This window comes from Ixodes scapularis, unplaced genomic scaffold (assembly GCF_016920785.2).
Source record: "Ixodes scapularis isolate PalLabHiFi unplaced genomic scaffold, ASM1692078v2 PGA_scaffold0__279_contigs__length_252992795, whole genome shotgun sequence".
Classification (NCBI taxonomy): Eukaryota; Metazoa; Arthropoda; class Arachnida; order Ixodida; family Ixodidae; genus Ixodes; species Ixodes scapularis.
In genome coordinates, this window is record NW_024609835.1 from 35,769,906 (window position 1) to 35,792,218 (window position 22,313).

The following is a 22,313-nucleotide window of genomic DNA, read 5'->3' on the forward strand; positions in this document are numbered from 1 at the left end:
GTCTTAAAAATCTTTTGTCAATAGACCACTGCTTCTCATCCATTAATGTTTCACAGACCCCTTCTGGATTTGCAGAAGTGATGGGGGACCCCATCCACAATGGGGGGGAGAAGAGCTGTGGTATTAGACAGTCAGTGGCAAAAGTCAACTTTGATTTAACTTCAAAGCTCTGAAACAGCGAATAATCAGTATTACTCACTTGGCACATATACTTCGGCCTATGTATTTAGCTTTGTAAGGTAGCCATGCCATGAATTAAAAGAAAAAAAGAAAGCCGTTTACAATTCCCTGTAACGCCGGATTAGAGCGCAGCTCTTGAGGAGGAGGATGGAAGCGTACTGAGGGATAGGTGACTCCTTGAGGTCATGTGACCTCAGGGGTGGTCGCGTGACCTCGGGGGAGGGGGGGTCGCGTGACCTCGGGGGAGGGGGGCTCGCGTGACCTCGGGGGAGGGGGGTCGCGTGACCTCGGGGGAGGGGGGGTCGCGTGACCTCGGGGGAGGGGGGTCGCGTGACCTCGGGGGAGGGGGGGTCGCGTGACCTCGGGGGAGGGGGGGTCGCGTGACCTCGGGGGAGGGGGGTCGCGTGACCTCGGGGGAGGGGGGTCGCGTGACCTCGGGGGAGGGGGGGTCGCGTGACCTCGGGGGGGGAGTCGCGTGACCTCGGGGGGGAGTCGCGTGACCTCGGGGGGGAGTCGCGTGACCTCGGGGGGGAGTCGCGTGACCTCGGGGGGGAGTCGCGTGACCTCGGGGGGGGGGGATGGGGGTCACATGACCTCAGGGGGGTCACGTGACTTCAGGGAGGGTCACGTGACCTCAGGGGGTCACGTGACCTCAGGGGGTCACGTGATCTCAAGGGGTCACGTGACCAAAGGGGGGCACATGACCTGGGGAGGTCACGTGATCTCAGGGGGTCACGTGACCTTGGGGGGGACACGTGGCCTCGCGGTTATGCCGACGGCGACGCCGACGGGCCCCTAAGAGCTGCGCTCTAAAAAAAGTTTTATTGCTTAGCTTGATTGACATTCGAGGGCTTCAGGGACCCTAAGCAGGCCTTCAGAGACCCCAAAGGGTCTGTAGATCCCCATTTGAGAACCACTGTTATAAACGATCATCTGTAGTAGGTGGTATGTACACTTGACGCTGCAAATACTGCAAAACTTTTGCTCTAGTGCAGTTCCAGGATCACAGCATAGATGGCACCAGTGGGCTAGCATACTCTCTCACCATAAGTGATTTTAAGAGGTTTTAAGGCACACAGTCCTAAGGAGTCACGAGTGTGTGAACGGGCCTTTATGCTTACGTTTGGGTTGACCTACCTCAACCACCAAAAACTAAATTTGACGTTCATGTCTAGACAGCGTAAAGTCGGTCTACCTCTCAGGTATGGCGACAATGCCACTGTAGATGAAAAATTTAGCCAGTGCAGTACAACTGCTAGGCTGGGGTCTTTGAAGCGCATCACATAGTAGTGATTTCCACTATGCATCTGGAAAACACTACTTCGGTGATTTAAGCTCATCCTTATCCCGTGAACCTGCGTTGAGATTTTTTGAAGCATGCTTATCGTCTTCAAGAAAGAACAGGCTCCTTTGACCTCTGCCACCTCAACCCTGCATGACTAAAGGGACAGAATTGAGACAGTCCTGCAGACTGCCTACTGTATCGCCCCTCCCTCTTTTAAAGATTATGTCAGAAGTTAATGACTCAAGCAGTTAAAGCGTGACCTCTGAGAAAGAAAAGGGGCACATGATAAGGATCCAGTTGTGTACGGCATCTGACCTGACCTACATACCTGAATATTTGGCTACTGATTCCAACTCAGATAATACTAGGAAATATAGCTCGCTAGGAATCAGCAACAAACATAAGCCCTTTTATAAAAATGTTAAGATGACAGTTCTTCTATGTAAATGAAAAGACCAATGAACGTCTCATCTCATGAAGTTATACCCTTTGCATTTACAAATAAGTAACCCTGAAACCAGCACAGTACACATGCTCTACCTGGCCAAGAGGCAATGCACCTACCAGAACTTTGGAGCTGGATAGCTTTGGGTAATCAGCGTAAAATGAAAACAAAAATTAACAATGCCTCCATGTCTACCAGCTTTCTTCGTGTTTGCAATAAGGATGCAGAGAAAGAGTGACTTCTTGGCAAGTTAATGCTTTTTAAGCAAGGGACTCCAGTACATGAGTGTGCAGAAAACTCGGAAGAGCATACATGATTGTACAGGGCAAGTTCAAAGGGTGTAAAGGTTTGCACGGCAGTCACACCCACCTGCTCTCGGTCTAGCTCAGCTTGTTTGGCCAGGCGCCTCTCCTCCTCTTGAAGATTCTCCAGGACAAGATAGTCCGACTTTTGGCAAGCCTGGGCGTCAGTCAGCTCTCCCGTGATCAGGGCATGCTCCAGCTCCAACTGAAATTTCACAAGTGATTGTTTTTGAATATTCTCGTGCTTGTACCCATGTTGTTGTAAACCAATCCTGGGGTCGGATGAGTACTTTGGAGACATTTTAACCCGAGAAAATATTTGCACCTTTCCTACACTATTGTTGCAAAGACACTGGTAATGCAGAATGTATTGTGGGTTGCTTTGTGGAGATCTCGCACCGAAAAACTTGATATGCATGTTATGCCTCGACGGCACAAACATTGTCACGCATAGCGTCTCCAAAGGAAAGCCATGCCAAGGCTGCCGCTCCAGCGGGAAAGGAACGCAAAGTTTGCATCTCTTACGGTCACACACCTCGGTCTTGAACCTGCTACTTTGCGAGTTCTCATTTCCTAGCATGTGCTTGCTCTCAGAAATGGACTTTGCATTTTTCTGTCCTAGGCAGTTTTTAAAAATGACGTCCCCCGCTGCCATGTAAAGTTTTTAAATTAAATTGCCTTTAGCATGTATATATATACTAGGCATATGCAAAATTGTAAATTTTGAGTTCAAAGCGAATTTGAAGCAAATAGTGGTTTTGGCCAAATAACTATATTTATGAACTGTGGCATTTGCAAAGCAATGTTGCCATGGCTATCCCAATCAAGGAAATTTACAAATCTGCTTGCTACAGACGCCGACCAATTTTTCAGACTTCGCAGGGACCGAAAATTACATCCGGATAATAGAGCAGTCCGAAAAACAACCAGATTAAAAAACCTGAATTTATTACATCTAAGTGGGCTTAAAAAAGCCGTCAATAGTGCCTTGCTTCAGGTTACGCCTCTGCTTGCGTTCGGCCACTTTCTATTAGCTTGAGAATCGCTGCCTTCTTTTCTAGCATTATGATTGAGCACTTTCCGCGCTTCATAGCAACACTTTGCGGCAGCGGAAGAAAAGATGGAGCCATGACGTCCATGCCAGCGAAGTCCGAAAACACTATTCACCGAGACGAGATGAGAGGCACAAATCCACGACTGCAGAAAGGCGAATGAACAAAGTAAAATGTTAACAATGATGATGATGATAATGACACGCAGCTAGAGAAAACAAAAGCCATAGCATAGTGTCACCTAGCAGTAGGACTAAGCAGGACTCAAGTAGCACTGGCATATCAAACCAATCCATGTGCAGCCAACATAAAATCTAATATGGCGGCTTCTAGGTGGTGTGTCCCGCTGATTGCTAGTGACAATTTTGTCCGAAAAATTTAACTTTCAGACTTCAAGCTGTCTGAAACATTGGTCGTGAATATGCACTATTTCTATCGGGTAAGTCGCGGTTCCTTCTTTAGGTCCGAAACATTGATGTCCGAGGAATTGGTTGACGACTGTACATGCACATTTTTTTTCCAATTTCTTATTTGACCAAAGAAAAGCATGAATTATGAATGCGGGTTGTCAAGGCACTGCTGCATAACATATACTTGTGCATAATCGCGGAAAGTTAGCCCCGTACAATGCACTTCTCATTGAGCACCTCTACACTACAGGAAAGCAGTACCTGCGAGACCCGCGAGCTTTGCAGGTACTGTTTCCTTGCAGAGCACAAATGCTCAATGAGAAGCGCACTCAACAAAGCTCAACCAGGGCAATGAACACTTTGAAAAGTATGCATATCCCAGTTCATCTCAAAGCAAATATCGAATAGCGTATTATCAAAAACTACTATTCAAAAATTTTAATATTCACACACTATTATATATTATAGACTGCTATCACTGTTTCGTATGCAAGACATTAAGTTTTCCAGGTGTATCTCAGAATTGCACGCAAGCAAATTTGATACCATGTCACAGGCTTCAGCTGAGCTAGTTGGTTCATTGCTTATGATGGGCCAACTGAACAAAGATTACACCCCACACAAAAAATATCATCATTCACACTGCCGGTAAAAGAAGGTTAAAAGCAGTGTGAATAGTGTTTTCTGTCTGTGTGTGGTGTAATCTTTGTTCAGCTGGCCCATCGTAAGCAACGAATTTGATACGATTGAAGTATAAGCTGGAAGATACAGTGTCCAGTTAATTCAAACCTGTCCTCTAAGGCGAGACAGTTCTTTGCAGCTAAAACCACAGATGACTGTGAAGCTCACTCGAACAATGTGTAAGAGGGTGTCTAGCAAATTATTATTTTGAAATTCCCTGACTTTTCCAGGTTTCCCCTGACAAATTCAGGTGAAACCCCTGACCACTGTAGAGGTGGATAAGTATATAAGACCATTAGAACACAAAGTATTGAGATTGAGCACTGTGAGGATCATTTTGCACGGGCTTAATCCAACTTTCATATTCCAAAATATTCGGGTTCGTCCAGTTCGGATTAAATGAGCCCTTTCTTGCTGCCGACATCGTCAGTGAAGAGGCCACTTCCAGAAACACGATGAAAACACGACGCTCAACTACACACGCCTTGTTAATAACCGAATGGCAGCATGGCTGCCAAATGGACACTTTCGGATACTTTCGGCTTGGATTGGACTGGGGTACGCGGCTTTCCGATTTGTTACTAAATCTAGTAGCTCTAACTGAATCTAGACTAGTTTCGTGCCCTCAATCCAATCCAATCCAAGGCTTGGACTAGGTTTGTCAGCTGTTCCCTTTGCATCGGGTAGCACACTCTACATCGGGTGAGCAGAGCCTGTGCTTCTCTCTAAGCAGAATTTATTGCCTATTTTTCTGCCCCCAAGTCCTCAAGTCTTTGCTCAGGGCACTCGATGGCATTTCCGGCTCATTTTTCCTGACTGGGCTAGCTTTTTGACAATATCCCTGACAATTCCCTGATTTTTCCCAGTAATTAAAATTTCCCTGACAATTCCCAGTTTCCCCCGTTTTCCTGGTCGCTAGACACCCTTAATAAGCACTGTTACATGACCAGAAGTCAGCATTTTAGGTCGCCCTCACTCACCCTCACCCTCACAGCCACACTCACCTAAGCCCCTCACTCACACTCACCCTCACAGCTACACTCACCTTCAGCCCCTCACTCACCTTCACCCTCACAGTCACACTCACCTTCAGCCCTTCACTCACCCTCACTGAACCTCACAGCCCTCACGTCCCTCACGCACTCATGGCAATCACACCCCTCAAACACTCACCGCCCTTACGCCACTCACCACCCTCAAACCCCTCACTCACTCACACCCCTCACGCCCCTCCATACCTGCCAAGTTCGGAGAAATCAAATCCGGGGGGGGGGGGGGGGGGGAAAGAGAGGGGGGAACTTTTTTTTTTTTTTTAGTTTGACAAGAAACTTTGTGAAGAAGCACTCTGCGCGAATCACACTGTCTTCGCAGTTGTTTCGGAGTAAACTGCCAGTGGTGCCCTGCCCTTCTACGGCACGAGCATGGTTCTGATGCTTTCGTGAAGGGATGTGTATCTTGATGTCAAGCTTGCCGCCATGCGAAACGCTCACACATCACAGGCGCACATGGTACAGAATCCATACTTGTCAGCTTACCGCGAAGCCACAAAGCATTGAAACTCAGTCGCGTATGATCTCAGAAATACTTGCAAGAACTTATTCTTGGCTTTTGAAAGTGTCATTATCGTTCCAACAGATCAGTGGTTCGAACTAAACTCGTGGAAACACGAAGAGTAGTTCGGCGTTCCGCACCTCACTCGACGACCTCACAAAGCCAACTGAAGCCTAGCGCACCCATGGTCATATAAGCCGTGTTCCAAAGTGCGCTCTAACTTCAGGGGTAGAGGTTTCGTGCCTTGGCATTTGAATAGGGAGTTTTCGTAGACAGCGTTGCCCCCTCCGCTAAGGTTTTTACTGTGCCTGCGCGCCGATAGCCTTGACTGTGGAGTTCCCGCTATCGTAGCGGGTTACGGAGGGCCTTGTGGGACGGCGAAAACGATCTACGAAAACTCCCTAATATCTACCCTCGTTTTACGCTACTGCTCCGAGTTGCCACGTGGTAACCCGCCGGAGTAACCTAAACCTACTCTTGAGTAACTCGCAATGACACACGCGTGATGATTATAGCAATAAAACGTCATAAAAAAAAACAACGGCGGATATTTTCCGGGAGATTTTCCTGTCAATCGTACAACTGTACGAAATTGTCAAAATCCGGAAGTCTCCCGGGTAATCCGAGAGAGTTGGGCAGGTATGCCCCTCACGCACTCATGCCCCTTACGCACTCACCGTCCTCACGGCCCTCACGCACTCATACCCCTCACGCCCCTCACGGCCCTTACGGCACTCAGGCCCGCTTCAGATGGAACAATTTCGTCCAGAAACTTGACGTAGCAACAGCAGCAACAGGGGCCGCACGCGTTCACACGCAGTAACCAAATGCTGCAATTAGCCATCATTATCACGAAATTTTATTTTTCTTGCATTATTTAGACACACAATTACGCGCTATAAACGTGTTTTTTATGCATTTAAATCTGGTTGAGAATACTAATGCATCTTTCTAAAACAGTTTATTTCCAAAAACGACCAATTTCAAACCAGAACCAAGTCTTTTGTTGTCACCATCCCCGGCACGAGGTATCACGTGAAAATATTGCGTCCCTGATTGGATGCGGCCGCTTCAAACGTTTTTGAATTGCTCCGAGTTGCTCGCTTGTTCCGAGCTGGACCCGATCTCAGCGATTCGTGTCGATCTAGGTAAAGCTAGGGAACAACCCACCAGCAAAACCAAAATTGCTGAGAAAGTTGCTTCGTATAAAGGGGGAAGGGGGCCTCACACACTCACTGCCCTCACGCACTCAGGGCCCTCACACCCCTCACGCACTCACCACTCTCACGGTCCTCACACCCCTCACACACTCATGGCCCTCACTACCCTTATGCACTCACCGCCCTCACGGCCCTCACACCCCTCACGCACTCATGGCCCTCACACCCCTCACGCACTCGCCACTCTCACGGCCCTCATCCCCTTATGCCACTCACCACCCTCAGGCCCCTCACGCACTCATGGCCCTCATGCCCCTCACACACTCACCGCCCTCACGGCCCTCACTCACCCTCACACTCATGAATCTTCCTGATTCCAGAAACTCACACTCACCCTCACCTCACCTGTGAAGATGAGGGCGAGTGAGGGCCCTCATGAGTGATGTTTTCCGAGGTATGTACATGACACATCTCTTGAGCACTCCGCTTTACAGGGCAGTTCAGTAGTAGGCCCTAGCTCCAACATGCTGTGGGCACAAAATTAGTTTGAAAAGTGTTAGCAGCACTCTTCCTGCCCTCCGAAATTTGTTGCCCTCTTAAGTCTGCCGCCCCAGGCAGCTGCCTACTCTACCTATTAATAGGTAAGCCCACCCCTGCCTGTTCTCTTCTTGCTCACCCTCAACATACTCTCCCACCACATGTGCTTTCTCAGCATCTTAAACTCGACTTCATACCTATTTGTCTAGGTTATATTTAGGGTTTAGAGTTTTCATAGTTGATTTCTTTTGAAATTCAGGGTGTTTTTCCAGGGGGTGTTTTTCCCACGGATACTGTGCTTTTCGGCGACTTTTTTCTCTAATGGACAAAATAAATCGGCTTTTATCGGGGCTTATGTTGGAGAAGTCACGGCCATGAGATTTCCTGACCTCCAGAAAGCCTGCACCGAATACTTGGAAATTGCCCTGAGGCCGATGAAAGAAGGGAATGAGATATGGGGTGTGGTTCATGAAAAGCAAGTACTCCTCGTGAAGAAATCAGTGTGGGCTGTGTTTCAGGTCAACACAAAATAGAGCTCTACATAAAATTTTATTTTGCGCAAAACTTGGCTTTTTTTTATTTAGGAACATGTCCAATTCGGGGTTTTTCGGTTTTCCTTGGTCTTTGTAGAACCGGCTTGGGAATTATTTTTACGGGTTCATCGGTTTATACTGAAAACGCGAAAACTTGGGCACATTATGCCCTCCTGACGCTTTTAATACAATCGAAAAGGTATTGATGTAGGGGTTATCCGTGGCCACTTAAGCGAGGTCTCTTTGGTAACTCTGTTTTGGCCATCTTAATCTCAAGTCCACAGAGGTATTGTGCACCTGCCACTGCACCAGTTCTCTCAATGGAAGCTGCTATCATAGGAAAAACCTGCAAAACCTCTCTTCTTTGAGAAAGCGCTCTAAAAAAAAAGATTATGCTTTTTGTAAAGTGTGTGTGCTCACCTCACGCATTCCCTCGTTGGCATGTGCTTCCAAACTGAAGATGTCCTTCTTGAGTTTGGTGATCTGGTGAAAGGAATCTTCTCTCTGTCTTCTCATCAGGCTGACATCATCAGAACTTGACCTGGCCTGTAAAACCGAAAGTCCATCTTTGTTTAATTCAAACTCAAGACTAAAACACTAAACAAGACACTAAAAAAAAACTTAGTCTAATGTGCTTTGAACTTTCTCTTGCTGAATGCATGTTTTGTAAGTCATTAAAAGTAAAAGAAGAGCACAACAGGCAGAATGACTGAAGGAAAACATCGGGGTACAGGCAGATGAGGCACCAGCTCTGTCTGCTTTTAATGTTGTGGCTCTAATTTTGCTTACCGTAAAACCCACAAGAATGCCCACCTATGGTGAACAGATGTCGTAAAAAATTTCGGGTGGGCAACAATTGGGGATGCGACAGCAAAATTATATAAAAAATGAGGAATAAACACAATGAAGCGGGAGGGGTTCGCTAGGAGTCATATGATACTGGAACTGATGCCACAGATGGCTGACGCGATTTCGTCATGTGATAAGCACGCAAAAATTTCTAGTCTCCCGTGTCATAAAAACTGATAGTACTGTCAGCGTTGCTTGGTGCCATAAACATGCCAAATGGGAACCGGCTATGAACTTGCATATCAAGGGAGCAGACGCGCAGAGATTAGGGGCATATTAAACTCGAGTTCCACGGTGTCACATGTACCGATATGGCAGATTGCATGGTCGATGCAATTCCCATCGAATATTGCGTGATGTCTGACGGGAATCGGGTGTGGGCAAAGTTGCGGACACCCCCGAATCTATGGATATTGATCAGAAATCTGGGATGGGAAATCTCTCCAGGGAGAGTGCTGTTGATATAGATTTTAGTAGTCTCATGTGGGATCCAAACTAGGGTACACCAAACAAAGCAATGCTAAACAAACCAGATCTATAAATTCCTTTGTTTTAATTGATAGATGTGCAAGGAACACTCAAACAACCAAATAGTCTCAGATAGCCTATGTAGCAGTGTCCCTCAAAACAAGAAGTTTGGATCTAAAACTGATGTTTGCCAAAAAGTCAGAAAAAGCAATCCATCTCTAGAAGATAAAAGATGACTACCATGAATCAATGCTTGTCCAAAGAACATATCACTTTGTGTATTACCGCTGTCAAACGGGCACGTTAAAGGCCTTCAAAACAAACTGCTTTAAAGAATCAGCAAATTAGCTCGCGATCTTGCACTTATCGGCGTGCGCTGGTTTTGCCGAACCTTTAAAGGAGGTCGTTCTGAAGGCCTTTAACATGCATGTCTGACAGCGGTATAAGAGTATGTTTAGGTGGTGGGCTTATAACGAAAAAATTCCAAGAAAAAACTAAAGCAAAGAATGATGAATGTACAAATTACCACTTGATTACTGTAAATGCAAGAAAACAAGGTTAGCCCCATAAAAAGTACTGTTAAAAGTTACTATATGGAAGCAGGCATCCCGACAAAAAAGAAGCGGAAACCCGAGAAAAGAAGGCACAAGGTGGACGATCGAGGCATGGCCATGAACGAAAGATGCCGGACAGTTATCATGTAAATATCTGATTGCTGTTGTTGACCACATCAACCGACAACCTGTCAGCCGTCCTTACAACAAGTACCATACACACACCAAAGCAAGTAACAACGTGGACAACGTCTGTGTGCAGTATAGACAAGGGGTCTCAAACTCATTCGACTGTGGGGGCTAGATAGCCCACCCCCGGAAAGACGAGGGCCAAGGGGGAGGGCGGGGAGGGGGGGGGGTATTTGGCAATTCTGTGACAAAAAACTAAACAAACAAACAGAATTCCCATTTCCCTTTTCAAAGCAGCCAACTGTCCCAGCCATCCACTACAGATAATTTCTAGATGAGGAACAATGTGCTTTCTTCTTTTTGTGAACTCGTCATTTTTGCCCTCTTTAGCTTTTATTTGCGTGTGCAACTTCTTTCGGTCCCACACCTGATGTTATAAAAAGATTTAAAACACCATCATACAACGTTACATGGCAGTTTTCAAAAGAACGAGAACAAGCGAATAGGCGTAGAAAAAATATCTCTTCATACGACAGTTTTTACTTTCTCAATGCTTTTTATAGCAGAATTATAAGAAAATACTTTCATCTCTCAAAAACATTCTCTAACAGCTATAGAAGTCCGGGCTGATAGCTTTATCTTTGGCCGTTGCTCCTGCTGATCCGGACTTGGTTCAGTTGAGGTGCCTCCTTGAGTCAGGAGCTTGCACTTGAATACCCTAGGATAGTGGTATTGCCATTCCGGTTGATTTATATCAGAAAGGGCTGAGAAGCAAATATTCAGACGAAGCAATACTTCGTCCAAAAGAAAACCGATTAGTGAAAAATTTGTGAAGGGAGCACAGCTCCTTTATGAGCAGAAATGAATCAACAATATAAAACTATTATTTATGGTGCATGCAGAATTCGAGGAATGGGAACGAGGGCTCGCAGCTGGGGGATGCTTGTGGGCCGCATCCCAGAGAGTCACAGGCTGCTTGTGGCCCGCGGACCGCGTGTTTAAAAGCCCTGGTATAGACAAAACCTTGTCGAGGTTCCGGTTCATAAACAGTGTTAGTGCCTCGAACTTTTTATTCCCGCAATACTGGGCTCTTCGAATTGTGCAAGATTTTCCCGTTAAGATGGAAGCTTAGGCAAGTTGGTAATTCCTTATAGCAGCCACAGTGCAAAAAGTCAAGGACAAAAAGACAAGCAGCCTTGTTTGTTTTTTGTTCTTGTCTTTGCTGTGCTGTTGCTGCTATCAAGATTTCTCGCTCATTTGGACAGGCCCTCACCCGTCTCAGGGGGACCCTGGGCTCTTCGGTGGCCTTGCGGATGTTCAGGGAACCTCCTCGCTCTGGGAGCTTCCTGGGTGGTTGCAGCTGCACCTCCTCAAGCTGCTGGATGGCCAGGTCCTTCCAGGCGTGATGGTTCTCATAGACCTCGGGCGACCTCTCCACAGTAGCCACGGTGCGGATGCGGGTGCGGGGAGACTGCGGGTAGGCTACTGAGGGCATGGGCGCCTTCTCCAAGGGAGGGGCAGGTGCCGTCTTCTCGGGCCGTGGGCTCAACTTGGAAGAACCGCCGACTGCAAGAGTCCATGCAGAACTGCTCAGACTGTTTCACACTCCCCAACTGCAATAGACTTGTTGCGAAATTCCAAGAGGCTCCGCACTAGCACGCATTGCACGGAATGAATAGGAATGCCCCGTGTGCTCCTCTTAGCCCCTGCAGCATCTGTCATGTGACACTAAAGAAAGCTAAGAGAGAAAGAGTAGCGCAGTTGCTCGCCTGCCCCGTCCCTGCGTACCCTTGGCCACCTCAAGGTCACCTTCGTCGTATGCCACAACCAGTTTCACATAGGCTGTTCCTGCCACTTCTCTCGGAGCCACGGACAGTGCTGCACGCTTTGCTAGAAGGTCTATCTCAAGTGCCAGCTTCACTGATATGAGATTGGGTAACACGTTGTGACTCCTGACATCGCATTGAACTAAGTGTAGATTTTTCAGAGATCATTCTAACAGAGCCTCAAGCTTTGTCTGGAAACTCTGTCGTAGGCTTTTTCTTCTTACGATCATGTGTGACATTACACCAAACAATCTAGCGATTCAGGCAAGTTAGTTCATGATTACAAACTGGTAGCAGCGCACAAAAATATACACAAAGGGCTGAATGGACAAAGGGAAGTTTGGCGCTTGTCCTGTTCATTCTTCCCTTTGTCCATGTATTTTTTGCACGCTGCTATTAGTTTGTATTACATCAAACTTCTAGTAAACATATCTTAATTTTAACAATCTGGTAAGTTGGACCAGTCACTAAACATTGACCATGGCGAATAACAGAAGGATGCTGGTGTATCGCGTTAGTGCCTCTGCTTCTACCCTGTTCTTGCAAGCTGTCATTTACCACAATTGCCATGTTTCAAGCTTCAGTTAATTATGCCTTAAGCAGTGGCACATTAAAATCTCTTTGTGCTCCAATCAAAGCGTTACTGATAATATTCCTAGCAGAGCACCTTCAAAACTAATACATTCGGAAATGAGGCGCCGTGCAAAATTTATTGGAAGCCTGAAAGCTACTGGAAGAGCTAAACATAACATAACCAAATATGTGTAAAAGAGACTCAGAAGAAACATATCTGTTGTACAAGCTGTCAACAAAGACATTATATATGCCCCTCTCTTTTCCAAATCCATGACTGTTTGACAAAAAAAGCTCTCAAGAAGACAGCAGTTCACTCCTACTGCAGGCCAAATGGATGTCAAACCTCCTCTCTGCTTTGTTAGCTGGCTTCAGACAAGGCTCATTTACAAGACATCATGGTAACTTCAAAAGCCATTCACTAGTAGGTAACAAAAGCCGCAAAGTAACAAATCCTCCAACCTATTTGGGCAACAACATTATATTAAGGTATAATAAAAAAAAAGATTTTTTTTTTCCAATTTTAATGAGTAGTGATAATTTGAGGTGGGGGGGGGGGGGGGGGGGGGGGGGGGAGGTCTCAGATTTGGAGTTACCCTAGTTTATAGTTACCTGCCACATCATTCCTGTGGACCTGTTCATAAGCTCCTAACTATATTCCGTGGCTCAAACACTCACCGCCAAGGATGTTAGTGAGTTCATCTTCAGACGACGTGGCATTGGCCTTCTTGCTCACCACTGTGAGCATACCATCGCCCGAGCCAGATCCGTCTGGCGCCAGCCTTCCGGCTCGTTTCCCATCCAATTCTGCCAAAGAACCATTGGTCTTGATGCGGTTCGGATGGTGCACAGGGGTCGGAACCACAATCAGAACTTCGGCTGCACCGACAGAGCTGCCTCCTGTTCCGAAGTTCGTCCCAGACTGGTTGGTCAGCTTCGAGGTTGCCAATGGAGGGAGGCCATCGGAGGCAGCCGGCGTTGGCGCAACCGGAGGTTTTGTGGGATTTGGACGTTCGGGAAGCTGCTTGTTCCTGCGGACGGTGTCATTTCGCTCCAGCCCGGCCTTCTCATTGCTGTCGTCTTCGGTGGACGCGCTCGTGACGGACGACTCGGACGTCTTGCTGCTGTCGTCGGGGGCCGAAGAATCGCTGCCGGATCCGGGAGGGGAGGTGACGTCTTCGGTTCCCGAGTCCGACGAAGGCGGACTCTCCTTGGGATTCTTCTTCTTGGCGTCGGAGGAAGAAGTGGACGTGTGGGCCTTGCGCTCGTACTCGGCGCACAGGGTCAGGATCTCTTCCAAGCGCTGGCGCTCCTGACGCTCTTGCTCCTGGTCGCGAAGTCGCTCGGTCACAGCCTGGACATGTACGGGGGGAAGCGTAAAGGAAGAAGGTTTTAAGTTAGGTAACAGCCCAGCACAGACTCGAAAAGTTGAAGTTCTTTAGTATTCACATAATTATACCGCAACGCCTTTGTTTACTGATCTGAAACACCCTCACTAACTATGGCGAAAATTCCCAAAATCGCCAGAAGTGCTACAGAGAGAGCTCTGACAGAGTTAGCCCAAATGCAAGATCAGCATCTGCTTACATTTTGCAAGTTAACCACCTTCTAAAAGAATGGGATCTTATCACCTGTCTTTACCTATGTTCCACAGCACTTTACCTCTTGTAAGTATGCATCATTTTCCAGGTCTTTTTAAATAGTTCTAGAAAAGTCCACAATTGTCAATATTGACAACAAGAGTGTTCCATTGCAGATTGTGACAATTGATGATCTCAAAAGCACAAAAACATTAGTGTCTGGAGCTCCCACAAGTAACTCGTATGACATCATCAATAAAACAACTGAGAGATTGTGCAGCCATGTACCATAATTTGGAAGCATGTAGAGCCAAGAGCGAAAGCTACTCAACATAAATGAGTTTCAAGCCCAACCCAGCCGGTTTTAACTTAGATGGGTATTGTACTGGAGTGTATCTGGGTAGTCCCTAATGTCGTGCTTTATTTATTGTTTTCCCAAGCAGAAAGATTTCTCTGAAATGTTTACTTTCAACCGCTAATGCATAAGGCTCTGGATTAGCAGTCGTACTAACCGAGCCCAATTGCTGCTTCACATTTTTTTTTAATTCCGTTTCTAGATTGACCGACTTACCACTGTCTAGGCCCCTATACAAAAGATCTCACATTTTGGCAAGAGGGTAGGCTTAAAGGGGCCCTGCAATCATATTTAAGCGTCTACCTTTTATGCTGTTTCCACGTCTCTTGGGGTTCGGGCAGGCCAGCGGGCACTTTAAGAGTAGCTAAATATCAGTGCGCCATATTTTAACAGGACGACACGGAAACCTCCTCCACCGACGAGGGCGACCCGCGGTACCGAAAGCGCGCAAAATGTGACGTCTTTGGTCCTGGGCTTACTACTGGTCAGAGCCACTAAAAACTTCTTTTTGGTCGAAATACAAAATATAAGTGGCGCGAACCGTTTCAATTATTTATAAAAGTAGTTTTTGTTCACTATTATAGATGAAAAAAAGAAAGAAATGCAGTTTATAAAGTACGGAAACAAGAAATGACCCGTCAACATACTCGCCGCCAAGCGGTGGAAAGGCGGCGCATACTAGAAAGGAGTAGTGGGATAAGGCGCCGACACGGAAAAATCCCGGATGTATGCGGTGGCGCTGCAGTCGTTTGGACAGGAGGATCCGACCGGCTCCGAGCGTTCCGAAAGGCCTTTGGCGAGAGGCTTTGTCTTGCGGTTTGGCCGTTTCGCGGTATGGCAGCGCGAAGTGGCTCCCATTCGGAACTGATCTTTACCCCGTGTTTGCTGTCGTTTGTGGCCAATGAAGTGTCATGCCGAATTAGTGTTTAATCGCGCAGCAAACGCAATGAAAGCCGCTTTGGCTGCCCGCTGCATACAGCCTATCCAGAACATGCTTTAGTGGCGCCCTCCGGCACCGTCGACACAGAGTGCGGCGGCCGTGAGCGCTCGATGAGCTCACTATTCCTCCTCCAGTTCACGGCCAGTCAAGCCAGGACCTATGACGTCATGAAGGAGGTTATTTTTTGCTTGTTTTTGTAATTCTAAATTGCCTATAACTTTTAAAATAAAGCGAGTTTCGCAAAAAGAAAAGTTTCACTAAGTTACTACGTTCAGTACGCCCAGGTTCAGTGCAAATTAAAAACCAGTCAAAAAGTCATTGCAGGGCCCCTTAAAGCCACATTTAAAGCTAAATAGCCAACTAAGTTAATCGCAAAAATTAAAAAAATAATTAGGAGCTCACTTAATATCTCCTAGTTTCCACATTTTTACTAACACCTTCCATCACCCGCATCTGGGGACACACACGTGACGACCCAAAAACCTGCCCTAAATCCAGCCCCTGTGGCTATCTATGGCAGATGGTCGTCATCCATTTTGGCTCTACTGCAGGACCAAGACCACCCGTGAGACTTACAAGCAACTGTTTTCTTTTTCTTCGGCTAAATGGAGCGTTTGTCTCTACCAAACAGCAAAACAAATGAGCAAACAACCCAAGGTGAATGGAGCAACAGGGGAGGCTTTGCAATCCGCCAGAAAGTGTGATAAACAAGTGCCAAAACCGAAACACGAGTTACACTTGTGGTCAGGCTTTATGGTCCATAAGGGTGGCACGAGTGACACCGGTTATTAGTAGGCAAGGCGTTAACAAGCACCCATCCCTATTTTTTCACAATTTCCTCCAACTTTTTGGTGGGTGCTTGTTCGGTATTTTATTGTAGTAACGGCACGCTGCGCTGCCTCCAAACAAAAAGAAATTAGATGTGCCCATCCTCTACTTCAACCTCAGCCTTCTGGCATAACTTCTTTTACAGAAAGCAGCCATTCCAGGCAGGGCGAATTTATGAGTCACGGACAGACGTGACTCCACGGGCAAAGCATTGCCCAGATATATTTTGTTTACCTAATAATCGCCATCACATCCAAAACCACATACTTCTTCTAAAAGAAGCTGGTGTATGTCGTTTTTACCTTTAAAAAAGTCGCCCCTGGGAGGCCTAGGTGCACCCCTCTCCCCAAATCTAACCCCGTTTCCAGGGCTACGTACCCTGCGATGCTGCTGCGCCAGTTCCACCTCGCAGGCGCGGATGTCCTCGTGGCTCGCCACCCGGTGGCCCGTCCCCAGCCGGGGCGATGTGGGTGTGCACCGCCCGGCCGTCAGGGGACTCCCGTGGCCCGAAAGTGCCGCCACGCGCGGAGACTTGGGCGACTTGGGCGACGACGACCGGGGAGAGGTCGGCGTGAACCGGGCGGCTGCGGGGATGCGGATGCCATCCCGCACGAACCACCGCTGGTTCTCGGAAGAGGTGACCGGCGGGGACCGGTTGTGGGCCAGGAACTCGAACTTTGACACCTTTTCAACAAAGTCCACGCTGTTGTCCAGGGGGTCGAAGGCGCCCGAGGACGGGGTGCCGCGGAATCGGCTCGGAGGTTCAGTCACTGCGCGAGTTGGCTTCTGTCAATGATAAGCCCTAAAGGCTCGATCATGAAGTTGTGTTTGACTGCGTTAAAACTGCTTGCGCCGAGTTGTTGCTACGGCAACCCTTACGACGAACCGATGGGGAGGCGCTGTGCTGCACGATGCAACGCAGTGCAACGCAGTTGGTGCAACATGTTCGAATGAGCCTTATAGGAAGTATTCACTGGACGCCATATTTGTGGGTGCTGTTTAGAACGTATGCTCAGAACGAGCTCAGATAGGCTGCTAAGACCGGCACTCTTGATGGTGCGGAATGCTTGTCGCAAAATAACTGTGGAAGCTCGCCGTCAGCACGCGCTCAGCATTCGCGCACACAGCTATGGCCGCCAGTGCATACTCCCTATTGCCGTTACGTAGTGATGGCAGGCAGTGAGTGGTGTTGTGCACTCTATGAAGGAATAATAACGATATCTTTTTGCTTTAATCTGGCGTTACATCAATTCAAGAGAGGAATTGGCCTACTTTCGGGGGGAGTTACTGCTTGAATGTTTATATTGTTATAGCCTATCCACCTGCTCATTTGGAATTTTCTGCATGACAGAAAAACTATAGACAGAAAATTTAACATATTTTTGTTGTTAGGCCAAATGTGAGTCACTGGGAAACATGAAGGAAGAGGACAAACAGAACCAGCAGAACACCCACGGTAGTTTTGAGCGTTGATGTTGTAAGTCATGCTTGCAAACCATGCGCTCATGATACTCCTTTCTGCGACTGGCATGTCTGTTTTCTTTAATACACCTGCCCACACTCTGTAGTGAGAGTAGGTTTATTGGCGAGGCATGTTTTAGCTATACTAGCCAGGGTCGGAATTAGTATACCTTCACCGCTTCCTAAACAAACCAAGGCTTGTGTTTTGGTACTTGAATTCAGAGCCGCAGGGCCCAACCTCTTGGCTCTTGGCGAGGCCAATTACCTAGCCTCTGATTACTTGAGTGCGTCGTCACCTGTATTCGGTGGGGATCCCACTGGACTCTGATTGGAGAGGATAGGTTTCTGCACAATGTCTTAACCCTTGACTGAACGAGAGATAACAGAGTTTGAATGGACCTGTGTGCAGACCTGCAAGATTCTTCTCTTATGGTGCACCATGTTACTTCTGTTAAGTGCTACAGCCCCTGTTCACCTTGAAGCAATCAATTTGTCCATCGACGTTTTAATCGACAGAGTGTTCTGGCAACACTGCAACATTTTGTCGACAGTTCGCTTCACTGAAAAATCTTGCAACATCTCGCCAAAAAGTATTTTTTTGTGCGCATCACCTCGGCCGCCGGATTCCGAACGGCAGCATAGTCAAACCCGTTTATATCGAACTCGCGAAAAACCGTCTACCAGTTCGGTATAGCGGGTAATTCGATATAAAAGTTTTAGTGAATTTAACAACAAACAAGCACGTCAAATTTAGAAAAGTTGTCTACCCTCAAAGTAGCGTCTGTACGTCATGAGGGACACGCCACGCAGCTATTCCAGTGGCTACTTCTTGGTATTTCAAGGTCTCACCGCTCACCCTCTCCCCACTCCCTCCGCAAAAGAGAATTATTTTTTTTTTTCTTCCGGGCAGTCGACGCGGCCGCCTGGAAGAAAACAAAAAACCAGCTTGCTCTGCAAGCTAGCTTTCCCCCCACGCCGCCACCCACGTTGCGGAAAAGCCAGCTTGCAGAGCAAAACGACGCTCTTGGGAGTTAGATCTGTCAGGAGATGCTTCAATTTTCGTTCAATGTAACCGCATTTTTCGCTATGCCTTTTCATGGCAGCTACTAGTCTGTTCAGAAATAGTATGATACAAACAATAGTTTGAATTAACCGGGTTCGATATAATGAGGTTTGACTGTATATCTTGCCCCCTCGGTAATTCCAACAAGGCTGGCATAAACTCGAACCTAGGGTTAAAATCCATTGTCCTTGAGCAGAGAGCAGCGAATTAAGGGGTGACCACACGTAACATGCTCTGTCTGGAATCCTAGAATAAACCTATTGCTATATTACCCAAGCATCAAGGAGAATGCAGGGTACACGTAGCAGAGCGCGTTGGATGGAGTACAGTTCACACGGAATTCACGAAGAATAGAAACACAGAAAATATACGAGGGACAAACACACAGATGAAATAATTGTGTGTGTCTGTCCCTCGTATATTTTCCGTGTTTTTATTCTTTCCGTGTGAGAATGCAGGGATTGGTGTTCCACGCACCACACACGCACGCCTTTCCCGTATAAAAGATTTGAAGTAAATAACCAAAATACAGCGTTGACAAACGCGCGTGCAACATGCAATTTGTTTTAGGTATTTGCTTTAGAAAAGTTACCACTGCTGACGCCAGCACGTGCAGCGTGTAGAACACCAATCGCTGCATTCTCCTTGATGCTTGGGTTATATAGCAATAGGTTTATTAGAGCTCGAAAATTTGGGTTTGTTCTACGAGAGCTATCTATGTGGCTTCGATATATAGTTCCAGTATACTTCCAGCAAACAAAATGAAGCCAGTCATCCAATCCAATACACTTAGTAAAATAAATATGTTGTAGACGAAGCTTTGCAAAAGCTTCCCCTTAACGTCAAACTGTACTGACAAAACGTGCACCCATGGAACTTGTATCCATACCCCACAAAATAATACGGACCCCTGCTGTGTGCGGCTGTTAGTTACAGGTTGTTTGATCTTTGTTGTTTTCATGTAACAGTCTTCCATATCAGAAAAGTTTTGTTCCATCGCATTCATTACAACTAAGCCTTCAAATCTATTAACTCCCACTACCACCATTGTCTTCAACCAAAAATAATGAAGGCCAGAGATAAACAACCTATCGCCTATAGGGAACCTTTGATTTCGCCTTTAAAATTACCCACTAAGGAGAACATCCAATACATACATGCCAATTGGTGCTATGCATCGTGGTTCGATAAAGCGAACAACTGAAAAACAGTAGACAAAGCACACACATACCCGGACGAAAGCCTGTGGCACTCGCAGATAGCCTCGAATTAGGAAGCAGCTCTTTCAGATTCTGTGCTTCTTCGGGGTGGTTGAACCGGAAGAAATTGGACCTCCCTATGCAGATCATGCAGCCTACGAGGAAGAAAAAGTGCACCAGCTTCATCAAGAAAAAGTAAGACAGAGGGCGAGAGAGAGATCAAAGAGAAAACACAGGGAGGGCATATCCCCAGAGAAAAATGTTGCCTAAACAACAAAGGACAGAATAAATATTAGACACATGTCTTCTCTCAGCGAGCCCATCTTTTGCTCAACTTAGCATCTTATTTTTTTACTTCCTCATTTTCCAAAGATCTAGAAGTAAATTTAAAAATAAAAAATGTGCAAAAAAGATGTTTTTAGGCAAGATGAATGCCACTTTATCCGTTATATTGCTGCTCTTTATTTGTCTTAGAAAAGAAAAGAAATTAACATCTTTAAAGTTCACGCATTGCACGAAAAAGCCAGAATGGTACAATGCAAGTAATATTTTTTCCGAGATATATAACTTTCAATAGATCCCTTTCAAAAGTGTCCGCCATCTAGTGGCTACTGCGACAATTATCCGAGTTCACCCTTGCTTGAGCAAGCACTTTAGGAGCTGCATCAGCATTTGGCGAGGAGTCCGACCCCATCACACGCTCCGTGACCAAGAAATGGCAACCGCCAACGTTGCCCGATGGAATTTTGAAAAGGGTCTATTACCTAATTAGTGTGTTCTAACAAATTGGCACTGACCAAAAAAATATCCAAACTAGAAGACATGAATGACACTAAGACCTGAGAAGAGTGCTGAATGGTAAGAAATCATTTTTCTTGAATACAAGCTTTCAAAACCAAACATTAATGTCACAACTTTTTTTTTTATTGTGAAATTAACGAAGGACCTAGATAGAGCCTACCCAATTTAAATTAAGACCATAGAGTAGAATAAATGCTAGAAAGAAACTTTTCACTTCATGTGGTGACCTCTACAAAACAGACCCTTCCCGAACTTCTGAAATGAAGTATACACAAACTCATCTCTGTTACGTCACGGCGCGGTGGTGGCGCGTCGGTCGCACTTCCGGTCTGGGACTGTGGGCAGAAGTCCCCACGCCAGACGTGTATTCCTACGTTGTTTTGAAAGGAACCAGACAAAAACATGCCTTCTCGTCAAAACGCCGCGACTGGGGCCGTACCAAAAGTGTCGAGAAAGGTTTGAAGGTCAGTTTTCACGTGCTCGGTTCGTCTGAGAATATGGATATGTGCCGTGAAAAGGGAAATGCAGACGCCGTCGGACAACGATTGCTTGGGAGAGAAGCACTTTGGGTTGAATTCACGGATACTCATGGTCATCAGATTTATTTGTTTTATTCCAACATGAACGCCAGAAAACCGTCAAGTTGTGCGGACCACCTGCGGACTACGTTTAGTGCGCCTTCAAGTTCAAACGGCCGCCTGATCGTTCGAGCTGTCGTCTGCTCTTTCAAACGTTTCTGCTTGTCGTCTGCTCTCTTAGGCGACGCCGGCTCGTAGACCAATTGTTGGTCCGGTGCTTGCGATAAGAAGTAAGTGCAGGCCTCAAAAGACTTAAATTTGAAGGTTGGTAAGCAGACTCGATGTAAACAGTAGATACAAGCAGGTGTTGATCATTGTTACCAGTAACCATCACCGACTTCTTAGGCCTAATTCACTTGGTCCGATTCTGCTTGCGATTTTCAGTATCGACGTCGACTATCTCAGCTACGGTTCACGCTTTTGCAGCCCGAGCGGCGTCGCGACTGAAAATTGCGAGCGAAATCGCATCATGCGAATCAGGCTTTAGCGTACATACTGCAACGTCCAAGCGGAATGAATCGCCACATGTCACATTATTCACGCAAAGTTTTGCGGTGTAACGAACCTCGGTAATTTCGCTGACGCCACTCAGTCAGACATCACCCGGAAGACGTTGAATCAACAATTCGAACGCGAAAAAAGGCAGGGGGACTCACACCGACGCCGACAACATCGCGTTCCAATGGTTTGTTTATGGGCGACGGCGAACTTCTTGCCCACACCCCCATCGCGCATGCGCGGCGCCGGTGGCGTCCGTTAGGGGCGCTCAGGTTTGTTTGTAAACATGAGTTGGTGTATAGATTATGCGCAGCCGACATTAATTGGTCTCGTCGCTTGCGGCGTGAAGCCCGTGATTGGTTCCGAGTTCGCGCCGAGCACTTACGCAGCACTCGTGTGGAATGCGTTCTGACCCGAGTACACTCCGAATGATGACGAAGCGCTTGTGTCCGATGCATGCTCACAGTGCATGACC

General features: G+C 46.9%; 1 protein-coding gene across 1 annotated transcript in view; it reads right to left on the reverse strand.

Annotated features, from left to right (window-relative positions):
• The window catches only part of LOC8051271 (pleckstrin homology-like domain family B member 1), a 462,041-nt gene that overhangs the window by 432,010 nt on the left and 7,718 nt on the right, over window positions 1–22,313 (reverse strand). The window contains exons 4-9 of the mRNA XM_040207523.3: window positions 19,994–20,116; window positions 16,617–17,008; window positions 13,214–13,889; window positions 11,410–11,702; window positions 8,557–8,682; window positions 2,280–2,417 (exon numbers count right to left, since the gene is read on the reverse strand). Of these exons, the coding sequence (XP_040063457.2) occupies window positions 2,280–2,417; window positions 8,557–8,682; window positions 11,410–11,702; window positions 13,214–13,889; window positions 16,617–17,008; window positions 19,994–20,116 (1,748 nt within the window). The remainder of the gene's footprint in view (window positions 1–2,279; window positions 2,418–8,556; window positions 8,683–11,409; window positions 11,703–13,213; window positions 13,890–16,616; window positions 17,009–19,993; window positions 20,117–22,313) is intronic.